Source organism: Nelusetta ayraudi, unplaced genomic scaffold (genome assembly GCF_046127955.1).
Source record: "Nelusetta ayraudi isolate G7.1 ecotype Tasmania unplaced genomic scaffold, CSIRO-AGI_Nayr_v1 ptg000155l, whole genome shotgun sequence".
NCBI lineage: Eukaryota > Metazoa > Chordata > Actinopteri > Tetraodontiformes > Monacanthidae > Nelusetta > Nelusetta ayraudi.
Window position 1 is genome coordinate 515810 of NW_027466205.1, and position 24282 is coordinate 540091.

The 24282-nt window shown below is 49.6% G+C and overlaps 2 protein-coding genes across 3 annotated transcripts in view; one reads left to right on the forward strand and one right to left on the reverse strand.

Moving 5' to 3' along the window:
- prkdc (protein kinase, DNA-activated, catalytic subunit) overlaps positions 1–3901 on the reverse strand; it is a 29112-nt gene extending 25211 nt beyond the window's left edge. The window contains exons 1-15 of the mRNA XM_076013678.1: positions 3590–3901; positions 2900–2985; positions 2701–2805; positions 2516–2590; positions 2311–2419; positions 2074–2186; positions 1888–1987; positions 1742–1797; positions 1576–1606; positions 1339–1496; positions 1105–1251; positions 849–1013; positions 412–580; positions 274–323; positions 30–146 (exon numbers count right to left, since the gene is read on the reverse strand). Coding sequence (XP_075869793.1) covers positions 30–146; positions 274–323; positions 412–580; positions 849–1013; positions 1105–1251; positions 1339–1496; positions 1576–1606; positions 1742–1797; positions 1888–1987; positions 2074–2186; positions 2311–2419; positions 2516–2590; positions 2701–2805; positions 2900–2985; positions 3590–3755 — 1647 coding nt within the window. The 5' untranslated portion in view covers positions 3756–3901. The remainder of the gene's footprint in view (positions 1–29; positions 147–273; positions 324–411; positions 581–848; positions 1014–1104; positions 1252–1338; positions 1497–1575; positions 1607–1741; positions 1798–1887; positions 1988–2073; positions 2187–2310; positions 2420–2515; positions 2591–2700; positions 2806–2899; positions 2986–3589) is intronic.
- A 1174-nt stretch (positions 3902–5075) lies between these two features.
- Positions 5076–24282, forward strand: part of arhgap29a (Rho GTPase activating protein 29a) — a 33277-nt gene continuing 14070 nt past the window's right edge. For both annotated transcript variants that reach the window (XM_076013680.1, XM_076013681.1), the window contains exons 1-3: positions 5076–5239; positions 6257–6668; positions 22456–22602. In XM_076013680.1, coding sequence (XP_075869795.1) covers positions 6353–6668; positions 22456–22602 — 463 coding nt within the window. In that variant the 5' untranslated portion in view covers positions 5076–5239; positions 6257–6352. The remainder of the gene's footprint in view (positions 5240–6256; positions 6669–22455; positions 22603–24282) is intronic.

Consider the following 24282-nt stretch of genomic DNA (forward strand, 5'->3'; position numbering starts at 1 on the left):
CTCCAATCAGACAAACTATAAAACTTGACCTTTAGCTGATCACAATCCAGGAAGCTCTTGAACAGAACAAGATAGTCTTGACTTGATGGAACTTTCCACTTTCCAACACGGATTTCAGAGGATTCCGAGGCACTGCCGGCTTTATCCTGAACCCAATAAACAGAGAAATAGATAAGAGCAGTTAAATACGTTTATCTTTAAAAAGTCAGCTTTTATGTGGAATAGTGGTTGATTTTTGCAGATGAAAACAGCATTTAAAAGCATAATCCTGACCTCGGCAAGGGTGATGGGTTTGGAGCAGACTCGAATCAAACCCTGGTGCACTGGAAAGAGAGCCAAAAAGGAGTTTTCAGCCGTCATCGCACCTCAACGACACCTTTGAAATTTCCTCGCAGTTCACGTTCAACATACCCACTGAGCTGATGAAACTCCACAGGACGGGCCCTTTGGAGGCCATGGCCACCAGCACCTTCAGGATGGACCTGCAGCAGGCGGTCTGCATCCGCTCGCTGTACTGAGGGAAGTTGTCGATCTGCACCACAAGGAGGCGCTCCAGCAGCGGTGTGTACACCTCTGGGACCTGGAGAGGTGGCGAGGAGGTTCCAGCGTTTGTTTTTTTTGTATTATAAGAACAGGTTACCGGACTGGCAAAATGGCGGCGGGATGATTTTTCCCAGTGGCCACTCGAGGTACTGCAGCATTAAAAAAAATCCCATGGGCACAAAAAGCATTTCTCCAATAGACCGCAATACAAAACACATTTAAAACGGCTGACAGAACGACTGTGAACTGAAACGCGATTCATCGCAAATCTTCTGATTGTAGAGTTTTCAGTTATGGTCTCTCACCTTGTCCAGGTGAACCAAGACGCTGGCGATGGAGTCCAGGAAGCTGGGCAGCTGGTAGAAGCTGTCGTCGTCTCCGTCCGACTCGGTCAGGTACATCTGCTTGCACCGCTGGATCAGCTCCGTGTACATCAAGTCCACGTCCTGCGGGCAAACTTCCTTGCACGGCTACGGGAATAAAGGAAGATTTTGTGATGAAATGGCGTTGGCACGACGTGCACGGCACAAGCAGGCTACACACGCATGCGGATAAACGCACGGCTGCGAAGAATCCGTATCCTCGGATGGCGATGGACAGCTCTTTGTGCGTGGAGTCCATGGTTTTGATGATGCCGCAGAACTTCTGCATGAAGAACTTCAACTTGTCTTTGTGTTCGTCGATGTCTCTGGCCAGCAGTATCGCGACCTGGCGGGAAATGAGAGAGGCGTCGCGTGAAGCACTTCAGCTGGAATCTATGACGCTGACGCGACTAAAATTCCTCAAAGTTTCTACCTGTTTGAGAAAGGCCTCCAGCGCGTAGTAGCTCGTCTTCTTCATCTCGCCGTTGATGTGGCCGCAGAGCTTGGACATGACGTCGAACAGCACCCTGTAGTGGTCCATGAGACAGCTGCTGAACTGGGCAGCGTGTCTGGCCAGCATGTGGAGCCCGGCTATTTTGCGAGAAAGGCAGAATGATGTTTGTCATCCTGGTGGTTTACCCTGACATTACGAGTGATGTAGAAGTCTTACCATACGTGACAGCGTAGCGATTTATTTCCATCTACAATAAAGTTGTTTTTTTTTTTTTTTTTAAAAAAAAAGCATTTTAGTTCAGGGATTTGTCACTTTAATATATTTGGTTTAAAAAACTTTTGATCTAACAAAACAAAAAACTTGTATGCGCAGAGATATTTACCTTTGGGGTGATCGCTTTGAGGGCGTACTGAAAAATATCCTTGGACATTTGGGGGTCTGAAACAAAAAAACATCAGCTTCACTGAGAAGAGGGCAATGAACAGAGATAAACGTGTGGGATAAAATGGATTCCGCAGAACGTCCAACCTTCTTCTGTGGTTTTCGTGAAGTTGACCATGAGCGCGGTGGTCCCCCGCAGGCATCCCGCCACCACTAAGAGTTTCGGCTCCTTTGTCGACGACGTCATCTGGACACAAGGTTCGTTTTCGATGAGCGTTAAAACACGAGAGAACCAAGATTTCCGTTTATGCCGCCGCCGTCACGTCAGCCCACCTGTTCTTTTAACTCTCCCAGGTAGGCTTTGTACAGTTTGTCCGAGTTGTTGACCATGTCGCTGGGGTGAACCTCGGCAAGGACCCCGAGCAGCTCGTAGATTTTGCCAAGCACTGTAACAAAAACAAGCAACGTGTGTGTCCGTAATTGTAAAAAAAAATAAAAAATATCACTTACAAAATGGCAGCACAGCACAACTGTGTTTTCTTTTGTTTTTTTGCTTCAATGTGGACTCACCAGAATCTGGCAGCTTGCTTTTCTGGCCGAGCTCCCCATAAAATTTGTTGAACACGTCACTGATTCTAAGCTCTGAGGCCACGCTCGAAGCCCTCGTTATTTGGAGAACCTGCAGGGGGCGTCACATTCAGTTTCCTTGCAGTTTTGAGGCGATTATGAAAAAAATAAATAAAATAAATTGCAGAAGATAACGCCGGCTGCCGACCTTAACGAGGAGCTCCAGGGCTGCAGATTTACTTTTAGCTATTTTTTCCTTCGTGTACACAGCCATGCATACGTCCTGCAGGAAGAGAGGCGTTGCATGGACTTACAACATTGTGGTTGACAGACTGACTTTCACAATTCCTACACATTTTGCTGTGGATACTTCTGAAGTCTGTCTGCACTCACTCGAATGTCAATAGCGTAAGTCTTCTCCCATCCTTTGACTCTAGGCGAGACCCTGTCCAAGAACTTCTCCAAAAAGAACAAGACCTCCACTCGGGTGTCCCGAAGCTGAAAGAGAAATGTTGTAGGTCACCGCAGGGAACTTTGTAGAGTATTGCACTGTTGTGATCTATCACTACAATGCCAATTACGAGAAATTCACCTCCTCTGATGCCCGTGATCCGAGGGACTTCCTGAGGAAGCTGAGCAGTCCATAGTCCTTCGAGAACAACAGTGACGTCTGCAAGGCTTCGGAATAAAGACGGACACACAAGGCAAAAATCAGTTTTGCACACTAAAGTAATTAGTTCATTTGCACAATGATGACTGTGAATTCTTTTTTTTTTCCTTCTTTTTTTTGGCACAATGCCAAAAGTGAAATCAGAAGTGTGTCACGGCATCTGTAAACTTTAATTATTACGAGTTAATACTGCAATGTTAAAAGCAATTCTTCATCGTCAGGAAATAGTTTCACTATTAAATTAAATTAAAATACGGGATGAATGGATGGGATTGAGGGAATATTTTTTAAATTACAGTTTAGGAACAACGTGGTTAGATGGCAGCGCAGTTACTCCCAACAACACTGAGTTTTGGCGCAAAAGTCAACGAAGCTGAACCTGTTAGCAAAGCAAATACAAGAGGTTGCAGACGGTATTGAACGATTTAACGAGTGCCGAATAGACAAACTAATTCGTCCACATCCATGAAATACAACATTTGTCACCCGGTGTTGTCGCAAAAGCATAATTAACATAAATATTAGAGTTTGTGAATGGGGCTCGGGGCGGTAGCGCTGTGCCTTGAAGTGAGACATGGGTGTTTTTGATAGACGTAACTTTGAGGGTCTTACCAAGTTCATTCTCGGTTGTCACTAGCATACATTCGTGCCCCAAGTCACCGACGATGTCGTGACAGGTCAGAGCCGCGGCTCGGCTGTCTTCTTCGGAGAGTGCTGCATGAAGTCTGAGGAGAAGCCCATGCATTCCTCCAGCAGGGTTGCTCTCGGAAGAACTCATGACTGACCGAAGCCAAGTGTCCGGATCACCAGCACGGCATCACTTTTGCTCCCGTCAGTGGCGAACAACAGACCGAAAACACAAAATTCAACTAGACCAGCGCGTTCCACGATCAATTTCAAATCATTGCGCATATCAGGAAGAGTATGGACAGTGCCCCATCCGCCGCTTGTGTTTCAAAATAAAAGACATGACGTTCTTTGTCTCAGACTTACAAAAAAAGAACGCTTCCTTTTGTGACTTCACCACGACACTACGGAATTGTGGCGTATTTAACTGAACTATGGCCATAGTTTCTCATCATACCCACATACAACACAAACCTCACATCAATGTTTCCTTATTCCATTCAATGGATTTCATATCTTCGTATTCATATATGGATAGACCCAAGAAACCTTTATGACGTCTTATAATGTGCAAATATGTAATGTTACACTGGCAAGAGCTCAATCATTGTCATCGTGAAGAGAACTTTGTTGCTGTAGTTTGTTAACTTTTATTTTGAAGATATCACTTGCTAGAAAAGACAAATGTATAATTCGCTGCAGCTCCTCGTCTTTACCACTGAAGGGCAGTAAATACCTTTTTTGGAGAGTATGGTGTGAAGAAAACGCTCACAGGTAAGCTATATTTGAAATAAAATAACATAGTTGTATGTATACTATTACAAAAAAAAAAAAAGAAAAAAAAGAAAAGCTTACATTTTAATTTTACAGGTTCAATGCTAACCACACTGCTATTGGACGTGTACATGAGTCTATCCTCGTCAACAATGACTGTTATAACAAATTTTGGTTAGGTAAGTATTTCCTTGTCCGGAAGTTACTGGTTAGGTTAGGCGATCACAATAAGTATCTAACTACGATATCGCGATTTAAATGATTTTTTTTTCAACCTCAAATTAGCATGTCTTGAAGTTCTCACTTAAATGTATAACGTTTTACTTCGGATGTCCCTAAATTAACTGAACATGTTTCTTGAGTAGTGGTGGCGTATTGTTAAGTGTCTTCGTTTTTCAGTTATTTACTACCTTAAATTCCTCGATGTTTTCAGACAGCAAATCAGTGAACGCCTCGCCGGTGCGTTTATTTTGAAAAGCGCAGCCGGATGCCAACATTCAGTTGTCGCTTACTACGTTGTATGGACACTTGTTGCGCGCGCGCGCGCAAGCACACACACACACACACACACACACACACACACACACACACACACACACACACACACACACACACACACACACACGCACACGGTTGCGTACGCACACACTCACACACAGACAGAGTTGGAGCCCGAATCACATGGAGGGAGGAGGAGGCGGTGCAACACAGTGAACAGAGCCGCCGGAGAGTGAAGAGCTCCCGGGAGAAGATACGGATAACGCGGCGATTTTTGGATTATTCTTTCTGCTGATCCGGCCCGATTGTCCGTTCCGCGTCGCGGGTTTGTTTCTGTTGAAATGTTTGAAGACCAACGGCCTGGTGGGTAAAGTTGCTTGAATTGTCCGGGATTTGCGCGGCCGTTATTGAATTATATCTGACATTTTGGGGGCTCGCGATGCGTCCGGACCGCCCCTGAAAGTTAGCTCTTCACTCGTTTAAAGTGAAATATTTCGATAAAATGCAGCTTAACTTTACTTATGCGAGTGGAAGAAATGACTCGGAAGTGTAGTTTTTTTTTCCCCCACCCCGACCCTACTTATCGGCATACCTATACACACATGAACGTTAGAATCCGCAGGATCCGTTCGGTTGTGTTTCCACTAGGCTCCTAGCATACTTTTGTCCAAGAGTAAGATTTACATTTGCTACTACCGTGGATCTACGTGGAATTAAGGGCAGTTAAATGTCCCTTCTGTTCAAAACCCCCCCACACTATTTCCCTTTAATTGTGTACGCATGCACCTTGATGTTGCTGAGACAAACACTGACCCCTGCGTGTAACCGCGCTGTTAGCGGTCCACTGTGTGATAAAATACCCTTCACCACAGGTGACAGAAAGCAAGGCCACCACGTTTGACCTGCATTTAACGTGTACACATCTTTACTGTGTCACCTGACAGACACGGAGCCTACACGAAGCATGTTCCATCCATCGTCACGCCGTCTTCGTGTTTTTTTTTGTTGTTTTTTTTTTAATTTCTGTCACAACAGCGAGAATAACGGAGGCTCTTCGGAGCACCAACGAATGAGTGAATTAATCCTCGCATATGCTTCAAACATGCTGTATACCTATCAGTTATGTCCAGGAACTTGTCCAGCCTCATACACCTTTTCACTTTTGGTGGAGTTGAAAGTTTCTCCTCACTCGTTTTGTTGTTGTTGTTGTTGTTGTTGTTGTTGTTGCCAATTTAACAGAAATTGAGCGAGTCAACAAAGTGAGCTGTGTTGGTTTGAGAGGGTCCAGCTGACATCTGCAGCAGAACCGTTAGCGGCCATCTGACTCACTGTCCTCGCCTCCTTTGACAGTCTCTCTTGATTTTTTTTTTTGCTCTCCAGGATCCAGCGGTTTGTGCAGTCCCGGGTGGAAGAAACGGATCTGACTCGAGAGATATCGACCGTCAGGGCCCCCGAGGGCCTCAGGACTGATCAGAGATGCTTGCTGCCATGTTGCGCCAGAGTACAGCCGCAGGGTCTGGAGGTGGCGGCGGCGGCGGCGGCGGAAGCGGAAGCGGCGGAACCAAACTCTCAATGGGCATCTCCAGGTTCTCCAGCTCCAGCGGCAGCTCGGCGGGGGGAAACGCCAGTCCGGGCCCCCGGTTGCCGGGCAGAGTTCCCAAGGGCGACTCGGTGAGCTCGGAAGGGCCGGACGTGCCCGCCTCGGACCCCAACTACATCATGCAGCTGGTCAGCGACGTGCGGAAGTTCGCCGATGCTCTGCTGCAGCTGAAGGACGTTTTCAACTCCAAAGGTAATTTCCTCAAACATAGCAAGATTAGCGCTTAATCACTCTCCTGGAGCGCTGCTGCTTTGTTTCCTCACCGTTTTGTTTTTTTTAGCAACTTCAGTGCACCTTTCAAGGAATCACATCGCCTCTCTTTTGACGGAAAGGGACAGGCACCGACTTGAAGCCTTTGTACGGCGAATGTGTTTCTGAAGTGTGGCAAGCTGTTGCCACAGAAAGGGATTTTTTTTTCCCCACCGCAGCCGCACACGTGAGCCGTGACACGTCTCTTACGTGCGACGACACCAACGCCCTGTCCTCGCAGCTCCGCCACGGCTGCCGCGCGCGGTTCCCCCCCCCCCGAAAAACAATTTAAAAAAAGAAAGAAGCTGAGCTGGTGGCCTTGTGAAACGTCGGATGTCGCACAAAACGCAGCCAAAAGGGGATTTGTGAAAGGGCCTCGGTCTGCCAGTCGACTCCCATGTGTACACAATATCGCTGTCACCGCCACTCACACACACACACACACACACACACACACGCACGGTTCCCAGGTTTGCCCGTCTGTTTTTGTCGCGCTGCGGCCTTGGCTGTGCGGTCACTCAACCAGCCTTATCTCCTTTGACTTTGGCTGTTGCCCCCTGGTCCGTACAGTGAACGAACGACACAAAGACGGTGTGAATCCAGCCGTCTCTCAGAATTATCGATTATTACACAGGAAGAGGTTGTTTTTGGGTGGGGGGGGCGGAGGGGCAGAAACCTTGCCGCGAGGCTTGCTTTGAAGTGTCCCCGTATTCTGTCACGATCCTTGCAAATTCCAAACAATGTGCGAGTCTGAGGCCTGGCCAGGGACCTCTTCTGGGATGGACAAAAAAAATGACTTCCTTTTTCCTGCATGCACACGCTTCAAAGGTGAAATTCTAGAAATAAGGCCCTTTGACGTCACAAAGGGTGATCACACCACCTCTAGATAAGTAACAACGCCCCAACCCGGCGCTCATTTAACCTTTTTTTGGCCCCCCCCCCCTCCCCCCGCCATCCGAATGATCTCAACGCACATCGACGCATTTTAGCAGGGATCTCACGGAGGCTGTCAACAGACGGTAAATATACTTTTTTGAAAATGTTTCCAAGGGCTGCTCCACCGAGGTCTCCTGAAGTTACGAGTAGCATGAAACGGCATTCCTTCGGGAACATTTGATCTGCAGCAAAGTAAATAGTAAGCCTGATGAAACGGGTCGTTTCCAAACCACAAGAAAGCAGCAAAAGGCAGCAATGGAAAGGGACCCCTTAAATTATATTCCTGACTTGATATGATATACTTTTGCATATTTCTTTTTAATTTTTTTTTTTTTTGCCTTGGCCTCTGCCCAAAAATCCCTCCCCTCTCCCTCTCTCCTGGGACTTGTTTGGGTCGAAATGAGACCAACCGATTCATCTTCTCTATACTGTGCCTTGACACCCAAAGCCTTTTCAAAGGCTTTGTTTTTTGTCCCGAGGAGGTCAGCGAGGTGCTTGACCTGGCTGGACGCTATGCAGAGGGAGAAGGACCGGCGGCAGGCGCTTTTTTTTTTTTTTTCCCCTTTTTTTTTTTCCCCCAAGCTCGCCAGATTTCTCAGCGCCTTGTCAGCATGCTGAGGATCAAAGTGATAAATCATTCTGCCCGTTTAGCTGCGAGGCCGCGCGCGGTCCAGAGGAGCCGGGCTTGGGTGCTCTGTTCAAATCAGAACTCCCTGCAAAGCTGCTTTTCACGTTGTTATATTTCCTTCTCAGGCCTCGTGCAGCGCAACTGCCGCGCTGTTTAATTGCGCATTAAAAGCTACCCGAGCCCTGCGAGTGCTCACAGGTCCTTCGGTATGCGACAAGTCTGCATAGTTTGCTGCCAGGCTCGATGTTTCCCCCCCCCCCTTCTTCTTTTTCCGTCCTTGCTGATTGTCACGAAGACGCGTTCCCAGCGCGCTGGCGATCGCGACCGCTCGGCGAAACTTTTCAAAAAAAAAAACGAAAACAAACTTGATAAATAAAAGCGACCCATCCCTCCCTCGTCAGCTCCCCCCACCCGAAAGGAATGCCTTTGTGACGAGGCCGCCGCTAATGCAAAGGACACACAATACACAATTCCAGTAAGCGTGAGCTTAGTTATGCAAATGCAGAAGGCCGAGATGCCAACATGTGATTGCGGGGGCCATTGTATTCCCACTGGTGGGGGGGGGGGGGCTTATTTCGGCTAAATACAGGAAAGGGCAAATTTTCCAAAATGGGCCGGTAAGGGATGTCAAAAGCAGATTTGGCTGAGGAGGTCATTGCGATCCCCGAAAGGAAAAAAAACAAGAAGAAGACGTAAACAAAGTCTGAAAAACGTGGCCATTTCTCGTTGGGGACGCCGAGCGAGGACTTTTTTTTTTATTTTGTTGTCAAATCTAAACTGCTTTTTGTACTTGTCGCCCCGTAAAGATCCCCCAATGAAGGGGGTCAGTGTTTGGGGTCAGCACTCGCCGCTTTGTCGGACCTTGCAAACAGATTGTCGGAGGGGCGTGGGGGGGCGAAGGGGGGTGTTACTGACTTGCGCCCTGATTGGATGTGATTTAAATCCCCCGCTCTAATTTATGGCCATATTGTCTCTGCAAGGCCTTCACAATGGTTCAAACCTCTCATTACCCCCCCCACCCACAGCCCCCCCCCCCATTCCCGGCCATTCACTGAAACCTAAGTGAACCGTGGCTTCTTTTTTTTTTTTTTTACGGGGCCAATCACCGGGAGCAATATTCACCTCGGACGGCTCTTCGCAACGCTGCCCGCATTCACAGCCAACGACGTGAGTCTGACACCCATTGTGCCCCCACCACCACCACCACCACCACCACCACCACGCACACCCCCCAACCTTGGGGGGTGGGAGGAAGAATCCACAGACTTTTTTTGCACGCTGCTGCAAACTGGCAGCTCGTGCAGAAATGCTACTTTCCCAAGTCAAGAATAGCTGCGCCTGTGGGATTTCTCCCGGGGAGAGGAGAGGAGAGGAGGTGGTGGTGGTGGCGGGGGAGGGAGAGGGGGAGGGGGAGGGGGGGTGGGGGAGTGGAGGGAGCCCCTTCACAAAAATTCCACCGAGAGCGTTTTGTTTATTAAACCGCAGTTTGTTTTCGGAGCAGCGCTCGTCCACCATAAATGGTAACTGCGAGTGGGCCCCGCCGTTCAGTGGCGGCCGGGGTTGCCTGCTCAGTGACGCACGGTTGAGTTTTCGTCTTTGGGGCTTTTTTTTTTTTTTTCTCCTCTCTTTTTCTTTCGAACATCGCCGGGCGCCCGGGTAGAAGCCGCTCCTTCCTGCGTCGGGAGATCGCCTCCAGGTGACTCGGTGACGGAGAGCGCGTTTTTTTTTTTTTTTTTTTTTTTTTTTTTTTGTGCCGCGGTTATCTTTGCGTGTTTGCGTCCCACCCCACCCCACCCCGGGGTCGCGGCCGCGTTCCGGCGGGCACCGCTTTTGAGGGAGGGCCGTGCCTGTCACTGGAAGGGATTAACCGTCTCGGAGCCTGGTTTTAAGTGGGGTCACGGAGGACGCCTGGAGAGCGGACCACGCCGTGGCGGTGGCGGCGGCGGCGGTCCCTGGTGCTTCTGCGGCGGTAAACCCGTTGGGGGAGCCTCCGAAGGGCCTCCAACGCAACAGCCAGGAGCAGCGCAGCGCGGGGCTGCCGCATCCCCTCGCCTATTTTTAGGAAGCCGGAGGGCTCGTCCCGCGTGGCCTGCCGCCCCCGGCTGAGACAGGTGCGTCACCGGTACGTTTTGTACTCCGATGCTCGTCGAGCACAATGGCAGAAAACATTCTGTGCCAGCCGCCCTTGGCAGTGAAAGCAACGGCGGGGCGCGAGGTGTTGCGGCAAGTCCTTTTGAAAAATGGAATGTAGCACTTCTGTTTGCACGGGGAACAACAACAGTGATCGAGGCGGCACCCGCATCGTCCTGTGTTGTAATTACTGGAGAGTCTCGAAGAAATGTGACCCTTTTCTTTGCCCCACTATTTGAAGTTGTGATGTTAAGATGCTTCTCAGGGACGGCTGTTCACTTGTTAGCCAGTGAAGGACTGTTGGCTTTTTCTTTATTTGCAGGCGTCTGATTTTCTGTGGCATAGACACAAAGCGGCAATTGACCTATTACCTGGCCTTGCCCATTAAAATATGTATCGTACACAGGTTTTTTTTTTCTAAAATCCAAATTAGGGATGTTAGCAATTAATCGATTAATCGGTCGATTAATTGCTGATTAAGAATTTAATCGATTAAATTAAAGTAGTCGCAATTGATCGAACTTTTCTTTCTTACATGGCTAGTTAACATCCTGCATAACAGTGCAGTGGCAGGAAAGAGCAGTTCACCTGTAGATGCTGTGATGGTCATAAGTTGCTTTTAAACAACTTTTCCTTTGTAGTTGAAATGTGACTCATTAGAAGTCAACTTAAAGTCAGAGGATAAATGTTTGGGGTGTTTTTACTGTTCTCTAATGTCAAAATGGGTGACTTATCACTTAATTGTTAATCCATCGAGAAGGCCATTCAACTAACGATTAATGAATTAATCGATAATTTGCATACCTAATCAAAATCTATACAAATTGTTCGAAATGATAGAATAACGTAGGTGTAAAATGAGTACCCTTGGTTTAATGCGGAATTTTCCTCTGAAACACATTCAGTCGCTCTACGGGAAATATCAACCGACATAATGGAAGAAACATTGCAGTGAAATGAACCGAAAGTACGTCGCTTACAGTTTCATCATCGGGGAGTGACCGCTCCTCGCTTTCCCTCGTTCCAGTTCAAAGAAATAATGATAATGAACAGCAGTGACAACGCAAACGTTGCAACAATGCAGCGCATCACATTGCTGCTTTAAAGTATAGGCTACTTTTTCTTCGCGTGCCTTTCAGTTGAAGGCTTTTCGCGCCTCTCACGCTCCAACCGGACACGTCTCGCCGGTGGGAATCCCAGAAAAGGAAATGTTTCCGCACCGCAGTCATTCTTTTCGGAAGGATGGCCGCGCGTGCAGCGATCCCGTCACTGTTAGTCACCGCCCCTGTTAACGTATAACCTGCAAAGACCCCCCCCGCGCCCTCCTCAATTGTTGTCAGCCGTGTGCGTCTGTTCCCGGGCACCGAGTCACGACGGAAGCGTCCGTCCTTCGCTTGGCCACCTTTTTTTTTTTTTTTTTTTTTTTACAGGTCCTCGTCGAGTGATTCTATTCTATTACCTGCGAGGCAAACGTTGCTTTGAAGGCGTCCCCCCCGCCCCCCCCTGCAAACGCCCCCCCCCTCTCAGTTCCGTCGAAGTCGAGCTTGGCCGAGTTTCACCGCTCGTGTCTGGAGTTTTACGCAACACTGTGGGAAAACGCTCCGTCTGCCTTGTTTTTGAAGTCGAGCTGCGGCGCAGAAGCTCGGTGGGAAAGTGGGTCTGTCTCGAATCCTCAGAGAAAGCCAGGAGGCTATTTTGGTCATTTGTATTCTAAATCACCCCCTGCGAAATACCAGCCTAAAATTAGCCCTGCTTGTTTGTTTTGTTTTTTTGTTGTTGTTGTTGTGTTTTTTTTCTCTCTTTCTCTCTGCTCACATACCATTGCAGGCTTCTCCTAATGGCTGGATGTGTTTGGGGGCGGTCTTTCCCCCGCTGGGGTGGGATCCACTGTAAAGCCCTGCAATCTCGCCTCGAGAGAAAAAAAAAAGTTCCTTTTATGGTTCCTTTTTAACCGTGTCCATTTGGTGCAGCCACTGTGAATTATTGTGCGCGCCAGACAACAGGCCCCCCTTTGAAGGCAGCTCTTAAAGGTCCGGTTACACGCCGCAAATTCGGATCCTCCAAAGATCTTGATTTAATCATAGCGCACACTTGCTAATTAAGCTGCCCAGCGGGATTTATTACATTACCTTAATTGCTTCGGGGGCGATCTTTGTCGGGAAGGCGCAGCTCTTGCCCGAGCGTTAAGGGGGTTTGGGATCTCTGGGATTTAAAGTGTTTGGGCGCATATGGCAGACCCTCTTTTTCCTTTAATCGTCTCTGCCGGCGGCGGAACAAAAATAAACAAAATGACGCCGGCCGTTCTGGCGCGATCGCTCCGAGGACGACGCGTCCACTCGTCCTCGGCTGCGCACAAGTGGCTGTCCTGTCTTGGATTTAACGGCCTGGCCCGCATGGGAAGATTTGTATGTTGTTCTCAAAGTCGCAGCCCTTGCGAGGAAGCTCCCTGCCTTTGCCTCGCACTCTCGCTCGCTCCCCGTAAGAATTATAGCCCTGTGCCCTGTTTTCTCTGTTGGCAGGACACTGCGAATGTCTACAAGACACTCAAGATATAAATCTGCGGGATTCCCACACTTTACACAAGACGTTTGGAGTTTTGAGAGGGTCAAGAGCTTCCGAGCGCTGTTCCAAACGCTTCACGAGCTCCACAAGATCGTTCCCGTGTGGAGAGGGCTTCAGTTTTTTCCTCAATCCTTTAATGCAATAGAGACACTCCACTGTAGATCTAACCGTTGCGCATTCGGCTGTCTAATCAGAGGGAGCCCCCTCCCCACCCCACGCCCCCCTCGCCCTCTACTGGGATTAAAGCCCTGCAACAAAGACGGGAAATTTATCCTCAGAATGAGCTTAAGCAGCAACTCAAATCTGCAGCCGCTGCTCCCGCGTTGGATTAAAGTCATCTCAAGTCATGCGAGGCCGCGTTAATTGGACGTCCCGCGGGGGAATGCCGTCCTGCGAAGAGCGCCGCTCGCCCGGCGCTGTGTAAGGGAAGTCAGCCGCGGCGAACCGGCGAGATGCCGCGGGTCGCAGGTGCTTATTTCTGCCTCACCTTGTCATCAGCGTAACCACCGGGTTTCAGCCTCCGGGAAAACAACACTTGTTGACTTCCAACCTGCGCGGAGGGGGGTGGGGGTGGGGGGGGGGATAGCCGAGGCTCAGCCGCGGCCCGGATCGGGGTTTCAAACGGAACTTATCTCGCGTGTCGCCGGGTCAGACTCCCCGCGGGGCCGAGGGCTCGCATCTCGTTAAAGGCCGACGTAGCCAGTGGGGGGACGGATGCCGCCTCCGCCGTCTTTGTCCGCGGCGCGTCGGGGGTTTTTAGGAGCCTCGGCCGCCGTGCTCGGTGAAAGGAAACAGAAAGGGGTAGAACAGGCTGAGCGTGAAGCACAGCCAGGACCAATTGGGGTCTGGCCCGTCTTGTAAGACTTAAATCAGGTCCAATCGGGTGTAAAAAACAAAAAAAGGACGAGAGAGAGAGAGAGAGAGAGAGAGAGAAAGAGAGAGAGGCATTCAAGGAACTGGAGCTGACAACGGTGCGAGGGAAATTGCCAAAGCGTCGCGCTGGGTAATGACTCAGTCTCCATTGAATGGCCTATTATAAGATATAATTGCTTCCGAGAAGCGGTGTTGGATTTCACCTTAAAAAACAAAAAAACGCCGCCGTGTTTGGGAGCGTCTACGTCTGCGTATTGTATAAACGGCCACTGAATGGAAAAGGAGGGGGGGGGGGGGCGCCTTGCTGGAGGCCCCCTCGGCGTTAACACGCTTGGTATATTTTCGAGGGGCTGCAGGTGCAGGTCGGCTTTTCTGCCGCGGCTCTTGAATAACTCCGTCCCTTTTTATGTAAGCCTTGCGACCTGCACGAGCTGTTCACTGTAACCGTTTGGAGGAACGACCCCGTTTTTTTTTTTGTTTGTTTTTTTTTCAAGCGTCCTTCGCGCTTAAATCGTCGGCGTCCAAGTTCAGTTTGCATAATTAGTCAGAGCTGTAAAGTCTCGCCCCCCCCCCCCCCCAGTCTCTGCTCTCCCGCGTCGTCAGAAGTTACGCGATGACTTGGAGTCGCGAAAGCCTCTCCTCTCCTCAAAACATTTTTCAGTCAGGTGGCGACTTTCCAAAGCAGCTTTCCATCACACGCATCTTATTCTCACGGGATTAGGATGCTCGAGCCAAACGGTCTCTGCTGGCTCTCAATGCCGCGTTTGTCTCCTGCCACCCCACCTCCTCCTCCTCCTCAGCGGCTGCTCCTTCACCTCCCGGCTCCCCCCCACCCCCCACGCCCCCCTCTCCCCTTGACAGGTGTACTCAAAAGGGGCCCGTCTTTGTACTCCCGGCTCGCTGCTCCGCCGATGTCCCTTTCGCCCGACGTCGTGGCACAGAACGGGGCAGCGGGGGCGGAGCCTCTTCAAGACTTAATGCCTGACCCGCTCGGCTTGCCAGCGAGAGGTTGCACCGTGGGGGGATTTGTAGCTTCTTTTAAAGGGAGGCATAGTTGGAATGCCAGCATTCAGAGCTTTGCATCAACAGCAGGCGGTGTTGGCGCTCGTGTGTGTGTGTGTGTGTGCGCGCGCGCCTGCTTTTCCTCACTTTGACAGACAGCTCCAAAGAGAAATGAAAGGGGGGGGGGGGGAACAAGTTCTTCCTCCACTCTCTGGGTGCCACTTGTTTCGCGCCGACTCCTTTGCATTTTTAACTTTAAGGACCGGACTAGAGGGAACTTTTTTTTAGGACAAGCCTGTTTATTTACGATGAAGAGACCTTCAAAATTTCTACTAGGAATGTTAACGACAATAAATCGATTATGGATTAATTGTCAATTAAGAATTTAATCGATTAAATTGAATAAGTCGCAATTACATTTTTTCCACGCTGATAGTTAATATCATTAACTGTGTAGTGGCAGGAAAGAGCAATTCACCTGTAGATGCTGTGATTGTCATATATATATATATACATACTATACTATAACTGGAACAAGTTACTTTTAAACAAACAAAAAAAAAAAAAGTCAACTGACGATTAATGAATTAATCAATAATTTTTATCCCTAATTTCTACGAACTACCATACATTTTAATTTCACAATGAATGTGCTCGGGTTGCTTCCAGTACACCACAAGCGTGTATTTTCCTTCCATTTCGTCACCCCCGCCGACCAGCTAACTGGCGCGACAAAAGGCAGCGTCCTGCCGGGCGGGGAACATGAAAGCCCCCCCACCTAGGCAGAAGGTGCTTGTGTGTCTAGCCCCGGGGCTCTCCTTTTAAACACCGGCTCTTTGTGCGCGCAGTCATGGGAAAAAAAAAAAAAAGGGGTGGGGGTGGGGGTGGGCTTCAAAGGGGAAGCGACGGGGAGGAACGGCACCGTAGGAGCGTGCAAAGCCCGCCGACGCAAAGTCCCGGGCCGCCTTTTAGCAGCTGCATGTAATCTGCTAATCCAAAGAGATGAGCGCCGGTGGTCTGCAGGCGGACGGAGCGGCAGCTACCGGCCCTGCGAGGAGCCCGTTCGGGAAGATGGGGGGTGGGGGGGCTCGAGAGGCAATTTGCGGCCACCCAATGAAGTGACCCTCGCCCGGGTGTTAAAAGGTTAAGTGGGGTTATCATGCGAGGCCCTCCTTATAGGCCGGGGGAAATCAAATTTGGTGTCGGACGGCGGGGTCATTTTTAGCTTTGTGCGCACCCCCCCCACCCCCCCACCCCAATGACACTCCACGAGAGGGTGAAAGAATGTGGCATTTCACCTCGGGCCAGCCGGGGAGGAAAACTTAAGGGCGTTGAGCGAAGCAGTGATTGGTCATTGGACCCGCGTTGGGTTGCTTGTCTCAAAAAAAGAAACCGGTGGGGGGGGGGGAGGTCAAGTCCTCAAAAAGGACTCCAGGATTTGCACTCTTTTCTCTGCGATCACGCAAGCGGTCCTAGATGGTCCGCTGGGATGTCGAGGTGGGCGAACAGGCGAGGTCGGGCTTCCGATTGACGGCGGCGCACGCGGTTGATCGGACCTCCGCCAGCCCAGTTGTGACATGTTTAGTGATTTCACACATGCTTTTGTGGCGATAATCGCGCCCCTCTTCCTCCTCCGCCGCCCCCTTCCTCCCCCCCCCCCCCCCCCCAAACACCAGTGTTTCGAAGCATTAATAATACATCGCTCACATGATTTGCAATGCATGACTGAACACAGCCAGGGGTCAGAAGGAAAGGAATGTTGCCAAGTCATATTGTGTCAGGGCCGCCCGGGGGGGGCGGGGGGGGGGGGGGGGGACTTTCTAAGAGTCGAGCTACTGATACCAGATCTAGGGGTGAGAGTTGCATGATGGCACACAGCAAGACCGTGCGGCCGCGTCATCTGTTCGAGCCCCCGATTGGCTCGAAAAACAAACCACACCGACCTGTTGTGCTTATCATAATGTAAATAGAAAGTTCTTGTAAGGTCTCAATGTTTCCCTGATGACATTAGGGATGGTTCACGCCACGCCCCTGCGGCAAACGCTTGACGACACGGTTCAAAATCTGTGTGTTGACGTCGGAAGTTCCGCAATGTTCTGTTTTCGTTGCTGTGTTTTCATCCCCGTCAAAGAAAAGAAAATAATCAGCCACCGAGACCTATTCAACGCCGGCGTCCGCATCACCCCGCGGCATCTCTTGGCCATCTGCCACACGTCCGGCTTGAAGCCGCACAATGGCTCCTTCTTACGCCGCACAACACTGCTTTCTGCTGGCGGCGGCGGCGGCACCTGTTCGAAACAAGAAACAAGAAAGACAACTCTAAACAGTCAATTCAACTGTCCACGTCTTCTGATTCGACCCCCTGATCTGCATGCTACAGTTCACCGGCTGTTTTTCGCCACCAATGGCAGTCAGCTGATACTTTGCCAATACCACCAAATCAGACTTGCTTCACTCTTTATTTATTAGTTACGATGCAATTGATCAGTCGAGCCAAGACACAGCTCAACATCTCGCATATTGGAATTTACCTATGGCCAAACTGCGAAACAAATTCCAAGAAGAACCAGTGATTGATTTTTTTTTTTTCTTAATATGTGTTTATTTCATGTGCTCCAACTTGATTTCTCCCCGGTGGGCATGTTGGCACGGAGGCGATTGACTCATTGCAAGTGTGGCAGTGGTGCCTGTTTGAAGGCGATTCAAGTGACAATGCTGTATGTAGATGAGAGATGAAAGACACGCTGCTCAATCTTATGCGACATCCTTGTTGCCTTAGTCCCACTTGAGACGCGTCTTATATTAAGAGGTGGGTCATCAGAGTTTAGTCCTTCCAGTTTGGCCAAATTCAGCATTGGGGATGTGAGACATGATGCAGCTTAAAGTTTCTCGGTTTGTAGCATTTAAATGCCTAGAGTGGCATCCAATTTTTTTTTTTTTTTTTTTTTCCCCCAATCCTTGTTACGGTGTCATCTTGATGTTGAAAGATCCGACAATGTTTTCATTCCGGCTCTCCGTGCGCCCCTCATTCCTGCCACTGCCATCCGTGCTCCCAAACAAGGGTGCTGGAATGTCGGGTTTCCATGACGCTAATGAAGTAAAAACCTGGCTATGTGTTAACTGGCAGCCTCGGAGCAGCTCCTGATCTGCGGCCTCCTTCTCATCAGGATCAGAGTCTGATCCCCCTCCAGCCTTCATTCAGCGCCGCCGCTTATTATGCCCAGGAATGTCCCTCGCCCTCTCCTCCTCTCATAACCCCTGCTGGAGCCCGGGAAGTGGGGTGCAGGGGTAAATTTGGAGCAAATCCCCAAGGGAGCGAGTGCTATCCCAAACCGGCCCACCCCCACGCCGCCGCCGCCGCCGCCGCCACCACCCCTTTTTTTTCACGCAGCCACAACTCTATCCCCAAACTCTGTCCCTGCGACCCTCCCGCTGCTAACCGCCGCACACGGACAAAGACAAAGATATACGCGGCCTCCATTTCTCCTTTCCCGTAAAAAAAAAAAAAAAAAAGCGAAACGCCGCCGTTGTGATTTATTATCCCATAAATGCTTCATGTGGCAAGACCATGAGGCGACCAGTCCCTCTTATTTGCTCGCGGCCCCTTGGACAATAGTGAGGTTCCAGCACTCAAAACGGGTCCTTGCTCACGACTCACAAGTCTTCCCCCTTGCGGGGGGGAGACTTGAATGACTGCCCCATGCGGCCCACTCGTTTGTCTCTTTGCCCGTTTATACATGACTAGCATTTCTGAATTTGCGCTTTTGCCTCTCGAGTCCCATCGTCCTCGTATCGAAACATGCTCATAATTTGGGCGAAACAAAAATGCAGGTCTGATTTTTCATTACGTGGCCCTGTGTGGTGGGAACCTGTCGTTTTCTCTTTGTGTGTGTCTCAGAATGGTAGTTGAGGGGTTAAATAATCAGTCTCTATACATTAGCCCCAGTCCTGCTGCGCTGGTGGACACACCATAATGTCTTGCTAATTAGCCTTCACTTAGGACGGCCCAATAGGCCACACAACTGCCATTGTAGGAGGGAGCCTATTGGAGCTTTGCAATGGAAGACTCCCTGTCTCATAGACATTCATGGTTGGGGCTCATCTTTAACAAACCTCTACCTCAGGCTCGATGCCTCCGGGATTCGGTTACTTCGTAGATGAATGGTTTGTATAGTCTGCGTGGGGATGTTTTGGACCATTGTGTGTATTTTTTTTTTCTCCATTGAAATGATAATGTCCATAAATGGGATCTAAACTGACCAGGACTAATTAAGGGCTTAGAGGTTGAACTGGCTCATTGTAAAGTTTGGCCCTTATCACATTCTTGTGGGCCGAGTTCCACGTAAGAGGTTGTGAGAAGCCTTTTGAAAGGCCAGCTTCTCTTTGAGTGTGAAGGCTTGTCTGCATATTTTTAGATTTTGCCCTGTTTTAGCCAGATGGACGAAAGACACCATTCAGATGAATGATAACATGGCTCATCATCCTCTCAAAAGTCAGGATTGTGTGGGCATTTGTCAAGCGACACAGTCATCTCCACGACCCGCAAAAAGACACAACAAGAATGCCACACCGTGGCTGTGTGCCTGTTTTATTCAGTATTTGGTCCCTTTTTCTTCCCGTCGGCAGTTGGACAGCTGAAAGAAAAAGATAAGAGGCCGCGGCCATCAAAAAAAACCCACTAGGGCCTTGGCACAAGAGGGAGCTGTGCATGACATGGGATGAAGATGGATGAAGGTGGTCGCCATGGTGCAGGGCAGGACTCTCCAGGTCCTGGGGAGATGCTTTTGGCAGGGTGGAAGCAGCAGGGCTACGCTGGCACAGGGCGGTTCATGCGGTAGGGGAACAGTCTGGGAATTGTGCTGGTCTTATGTAATCATTTCATCGCGTCTGGCTCTGTTGGCTCTCTGTGCGCCGATTTGATTTGTTGGGCCACAGATCTCTCGCTCGCTTAGTGTTTTACCTGGGCTTGCCACTTGACTTCCTTGTGCCTCGCCCCCTCCGCCGTAAGTTATGTCATTTCGTGCCATGCTCAATTTCTGGAGTTTATAGTTCAGGTTGCTCGTTATATAATCTTCGGTTGTGAAGAAAATAAGTGAGGATATTGTGCTATAATTACCTTATATTGATGGATTTTTTTTTTTTTTTTTTTAAATATAGTGTTTCCTGAAGTCCTTTCGGGGGAAATGAACCGTTTGCAAACTTTTGTGCAAAAGTGCACCACACTAGACACTAACATTAACTAGCATGCCGTCATTATCAGATAGGCTATCTGAAATGAATACATGTGTGTATGCATGGTGGTGCTCAATGCAAAAATATATCACCAGGCCTTTATTAACAACAACAAACAACTGGTAAGGGTCACGTATTCAATTTTGCGAGTTTCTAAGTCGTAAACTGCATTTGTGTTGACACACTTTGCACAAATTTACACCAGGAATATTAGTGCGCAATCTGTCCCAGACCTGGGGTCAGTTTGGGTTACGTTGGCCTCCTCAGTGTTGTGTGTTGGGGGTGTGACGCGACGATGTTTTGATGTTGCGATCCGCTGGTCAGCGTGAACTTGTCACCTGCCATCCGCTTGGCTGGATTTCCGTGGTCAGGCCCCAGCTAGCATTGTGGCAGCATTGTGGCAGCAGCTGCGCGGGACCCAGCGTCGGTAGGCCCACCGGCGGCACCATATGTCCTGCTCCAAAACAGAGGGCTATTGAAATAACTGAAAAAAAATGGGAGACAGCCAAAGTCGTCCTGATCCCCCTCTCCATGAAGGGGTAATCCAGCGGTGATCGTCAGCACAAAATGTGGCTTTGACTGTCTGTAGCCATTGTTTGTGTTTGTCTGCGTGTGTGCCTGTGTGCGTGTGACTTTTGTCAAGCCCCGTGGGTGGACGTGCTTATTTTGTTTTCCTTGATACAACCCTCTATTTACGAGGAAGTTGGGCATAAGGCCCGACTGAGAAGCAAACACACGAATGCACGTGAGCGCAACCACATCCGAAGCATAAAGCAATAAAACTGGTGCGCCTTGTCGCCCCGGCCAGCGCGTATTTCAGCCATCGCGTTAATTATTTGTGATCAACACGGGTGTATAATTTGATCGGCACACAAATGCGTCTTGGAAACACCCGTTTTATGGGCGCAAACAGTCGCCCTTTAGTAGCAATCCAGCGAAACACTCAACCATTATCCTTGTGCCTGTTTGCATTTTGAGAATGACCTCATTCCTCAAACGCGATAAGGGTACACTATCAGGGTTAATTGACAGCAGAAAAAGCCTCTTGTGCCTTTGCAAACGGCGGTGACTCACTGTTAGCAAAGGTGCACGCGGCACACAAGAGTCGCATACCTGGGCTGCCGTGTTTTCTTTGGTTAAATGACTAACTGTTAACTGCAGGGAGAGCAACAGTAGGCCGTGTTTGTCCAAGCACCTGGCCGTCAGTAGTGCCTAAACAAAAACCCCACGTGTAGGTTTTGGGGTTTTGGTCAACGGTGCCATCACCTCTGCTTTACGGGGGGGGGCTCCGGCTGCCACGGCAACTTCTTCAACCAGCAACCTTGGAGCGATACGCAGTAATCAAGTTTCTCTTGGGTTAACCCATTTCCTTCACCGTTGCCACAAGCTGCGTTCCCATGACAGTTGACATGCGAAATTGAAATTGATGCGAGAATCATGTTTGCTTTTGTTTGTTTACAATTGTTTGCTGTCAGGAATGGTTTTTGAAAAAAAAAAAAAAAAAAAAAGAAATCAGTTTCCTCCTCCGTCCAAAAGATAATGTGCGATTTTCACTTTCACCACTGGCCACGTGACCCCGTACGTCGCATCCGGCGACGTGTATATGCGAAAAGGTGTTTCCGTGACACTTTTGCGATACACCTCTTAAATCGATACGTACTGGAAAAACCTCCTCATGAGAGCGTAAAAATCTCTTTTGCGATTTGAGAGGTTTAGCAAAGTTTAGGCGTTTCCATTACCATTTTTTTTTGTTTTTTATTGCGATATTTAGGTTTTCGCAATTCTGTGGGTAATGGAAACAGTTGCTGGAATATTGAACGGGGAATTGAGCGCAAAGCTAAAAGCCAAGCAAGGTTCCAGAAATAGGAGGGATCTGTTTTGAAAATCACAAACTGATGAAAACGATCGTAAATCAAGATCCGCCTCGCACTGTTAGGTCGGAGACTTTGATTTGCTCGCTGAACTCAGTTATAATTTCACCCAAAAACAGATTTTTTAAAAAATTCATTTCACCACACAGCAGAACAAAATACGCATGCCCCCCAAAAAAAAAAAAAAAATCCACCTGCAACGTTCAAAGCGTTGAAAGCCCTTCGCGTGAACAAGCCACCGAGAGCCAACGCAGCAGCGCGTGCGTTTCCTGAAGCGCAAAATATACGGTTGTGAGCAGCATCAGGGCGGCTTAAAAGCGCAAGGCACTAATTGTAGTTATCACGGAGAAAGGTGGAGTGCACGCGCATTCCGCAATCCCATCACAGGCAGCTCCGGCGTTTTTTTTTCTTCTTTCGCCCTGGCGGCTCCGAGCGAGCTGGAGCCCCCGGCTCGGCGCGATCTCGATTAAACCCGCGTTGTTGTGTCTCTCCGCAGAGAGCGACGACGACTGCCTGCATCACGCCGTCCACGAGCGCCTCGGGGAGCTGCTGCGGGTGCTGAAGATCATCATCAGCAAACACCAGAGCCTCAACTCCGTGGACATTCTCAGCACGGCCGGCACCGTCATCGCCACGGTCAAAGGTGAGCCCCAGATCTTTCCGTGCGTTAACCCTCCACCCCGGGCATGCCGTGACTGACTGACCGACTCCCTCCTCCTCGCCGTGCTCTGTTTTCTGTCTCCGCTTATCTCTCCTCCCCCCCCCCCCGCCCCCGACCTCTAAACTCGACAGCTTTATCAGCTGGACGTCCGCTCTTCTTCCAACTCCTGCCACGGCCTGTCTCTTTATCTCTGTCCTTTCCCCTGGACCTCTTTCTTTGTCACGGGCCGAACGGGGGAGGGCTTCAGAGAGAGACGTACCTCTCGGGCAAGTCACCCGATCTCTCAGAATGCCACGGCGTGTGTTTCCAACCCCATGCGGAGAGCGAGAAAGTAATATTTTGGTCGGGAATCAAATCCCCGATTTCGAGACGCACGATAAGCCGGTGTCGTTCTCCGCTTTGTCCGCCAGTCCAGAGGGGAGCCACGTTCAGGAATGCCATTCGAGCCTCACCTTTCCCCCAAGATTATCATCTGACAGGCAGGGCCTGCGACTTTTTTTTTTTTTCTGTCTTTGTGAGCCTGGCTGCCATGCAAGAATCCCCCTGATGAGGATGTCTCATCTGGCGCTGGAGCTTTTTCTGTGGCGGTGGGAAGCTTTTAGTCCACAAAAAGACGGCCGTGACAGTGGAAGCACACTTTGGAAATACCGTGACTGGATCATTTCTCTCGTACGTTTGTAGTTTCTAGCAAATTTACAGTTTGACCTGTGACCTGTCAGCGCAGTCCAGAACGTTGTGCCTGGCAGGCAAGATTTTGTCCGACCCGACACTTATTCCATTTGAGGAGTAGCAGTTACTGCCATCCAGCAGGAGACATAGAGTAGCCAGAGTTAGGAGAAACAGACCGAGGAACTCTTTTAAACCTCAGTCCATCAAAGTGCCAAATAAGTGTTGGTACTCGGTACCCGGAGGCACCACAGCCACTTTGATGTTTTGCTTTGCATCTCACATTACATGTCCGATGTTACGCTTTGTCCGATCTTTGAGTCGTGGTTTTGTCTTGCATGTTGTAATTCTGTTGGGATTTGCTTTGTGTGGGGACTTCCGGTAAGTTTTAAGACACGGGCGTCTCGGATGCAAGACGAACGTCAGGAGGGATTCTGAGAGACGCGTCCGTGCTGCTAATGCAACCGTAAAATATTACTTATAAGCTACCAAAACACAACTGATTTGTTTTCGTACGGAAATGCATGGCTCTTTGGCGCTATTTCAAGGCAACATGTAATTAGTTATGTTCCACACTGGGCCCTTTTAACAGCTTCACTGCGTGTGTGTGCAAAGTTCGCAAATGAAATGACTGTGGTCAATAAAGATCGCATCGACAGAGTAAACAGTCGCGGAAACACTGGCCTTTGCTCTGCACTGTTCCGCACGCTGTGCCGGCTCCCGCCACCAGGTGGCCGGTCTCGCTCACTTTGCTGACCCCTCGGAGTGATAGCGGTAACGGCTGCGCCCAGGGCTTCCCCGTCAGTGCACCATCGCACAACGCTGTTGTTCGTGACCCCTCCTTGTGTTGAGCAAGTAAAAGCGTGAGAAGTGTTTACTTCTCGTTCTGGAAACTCCCAGAAAGAGATGAAATAGTGGCTTTTACCGACTTCCACTTCCCCCTTTTTCCTTGCATTTGACGATACGCAGATGATACTCATTCTTCGACCGGGTCTT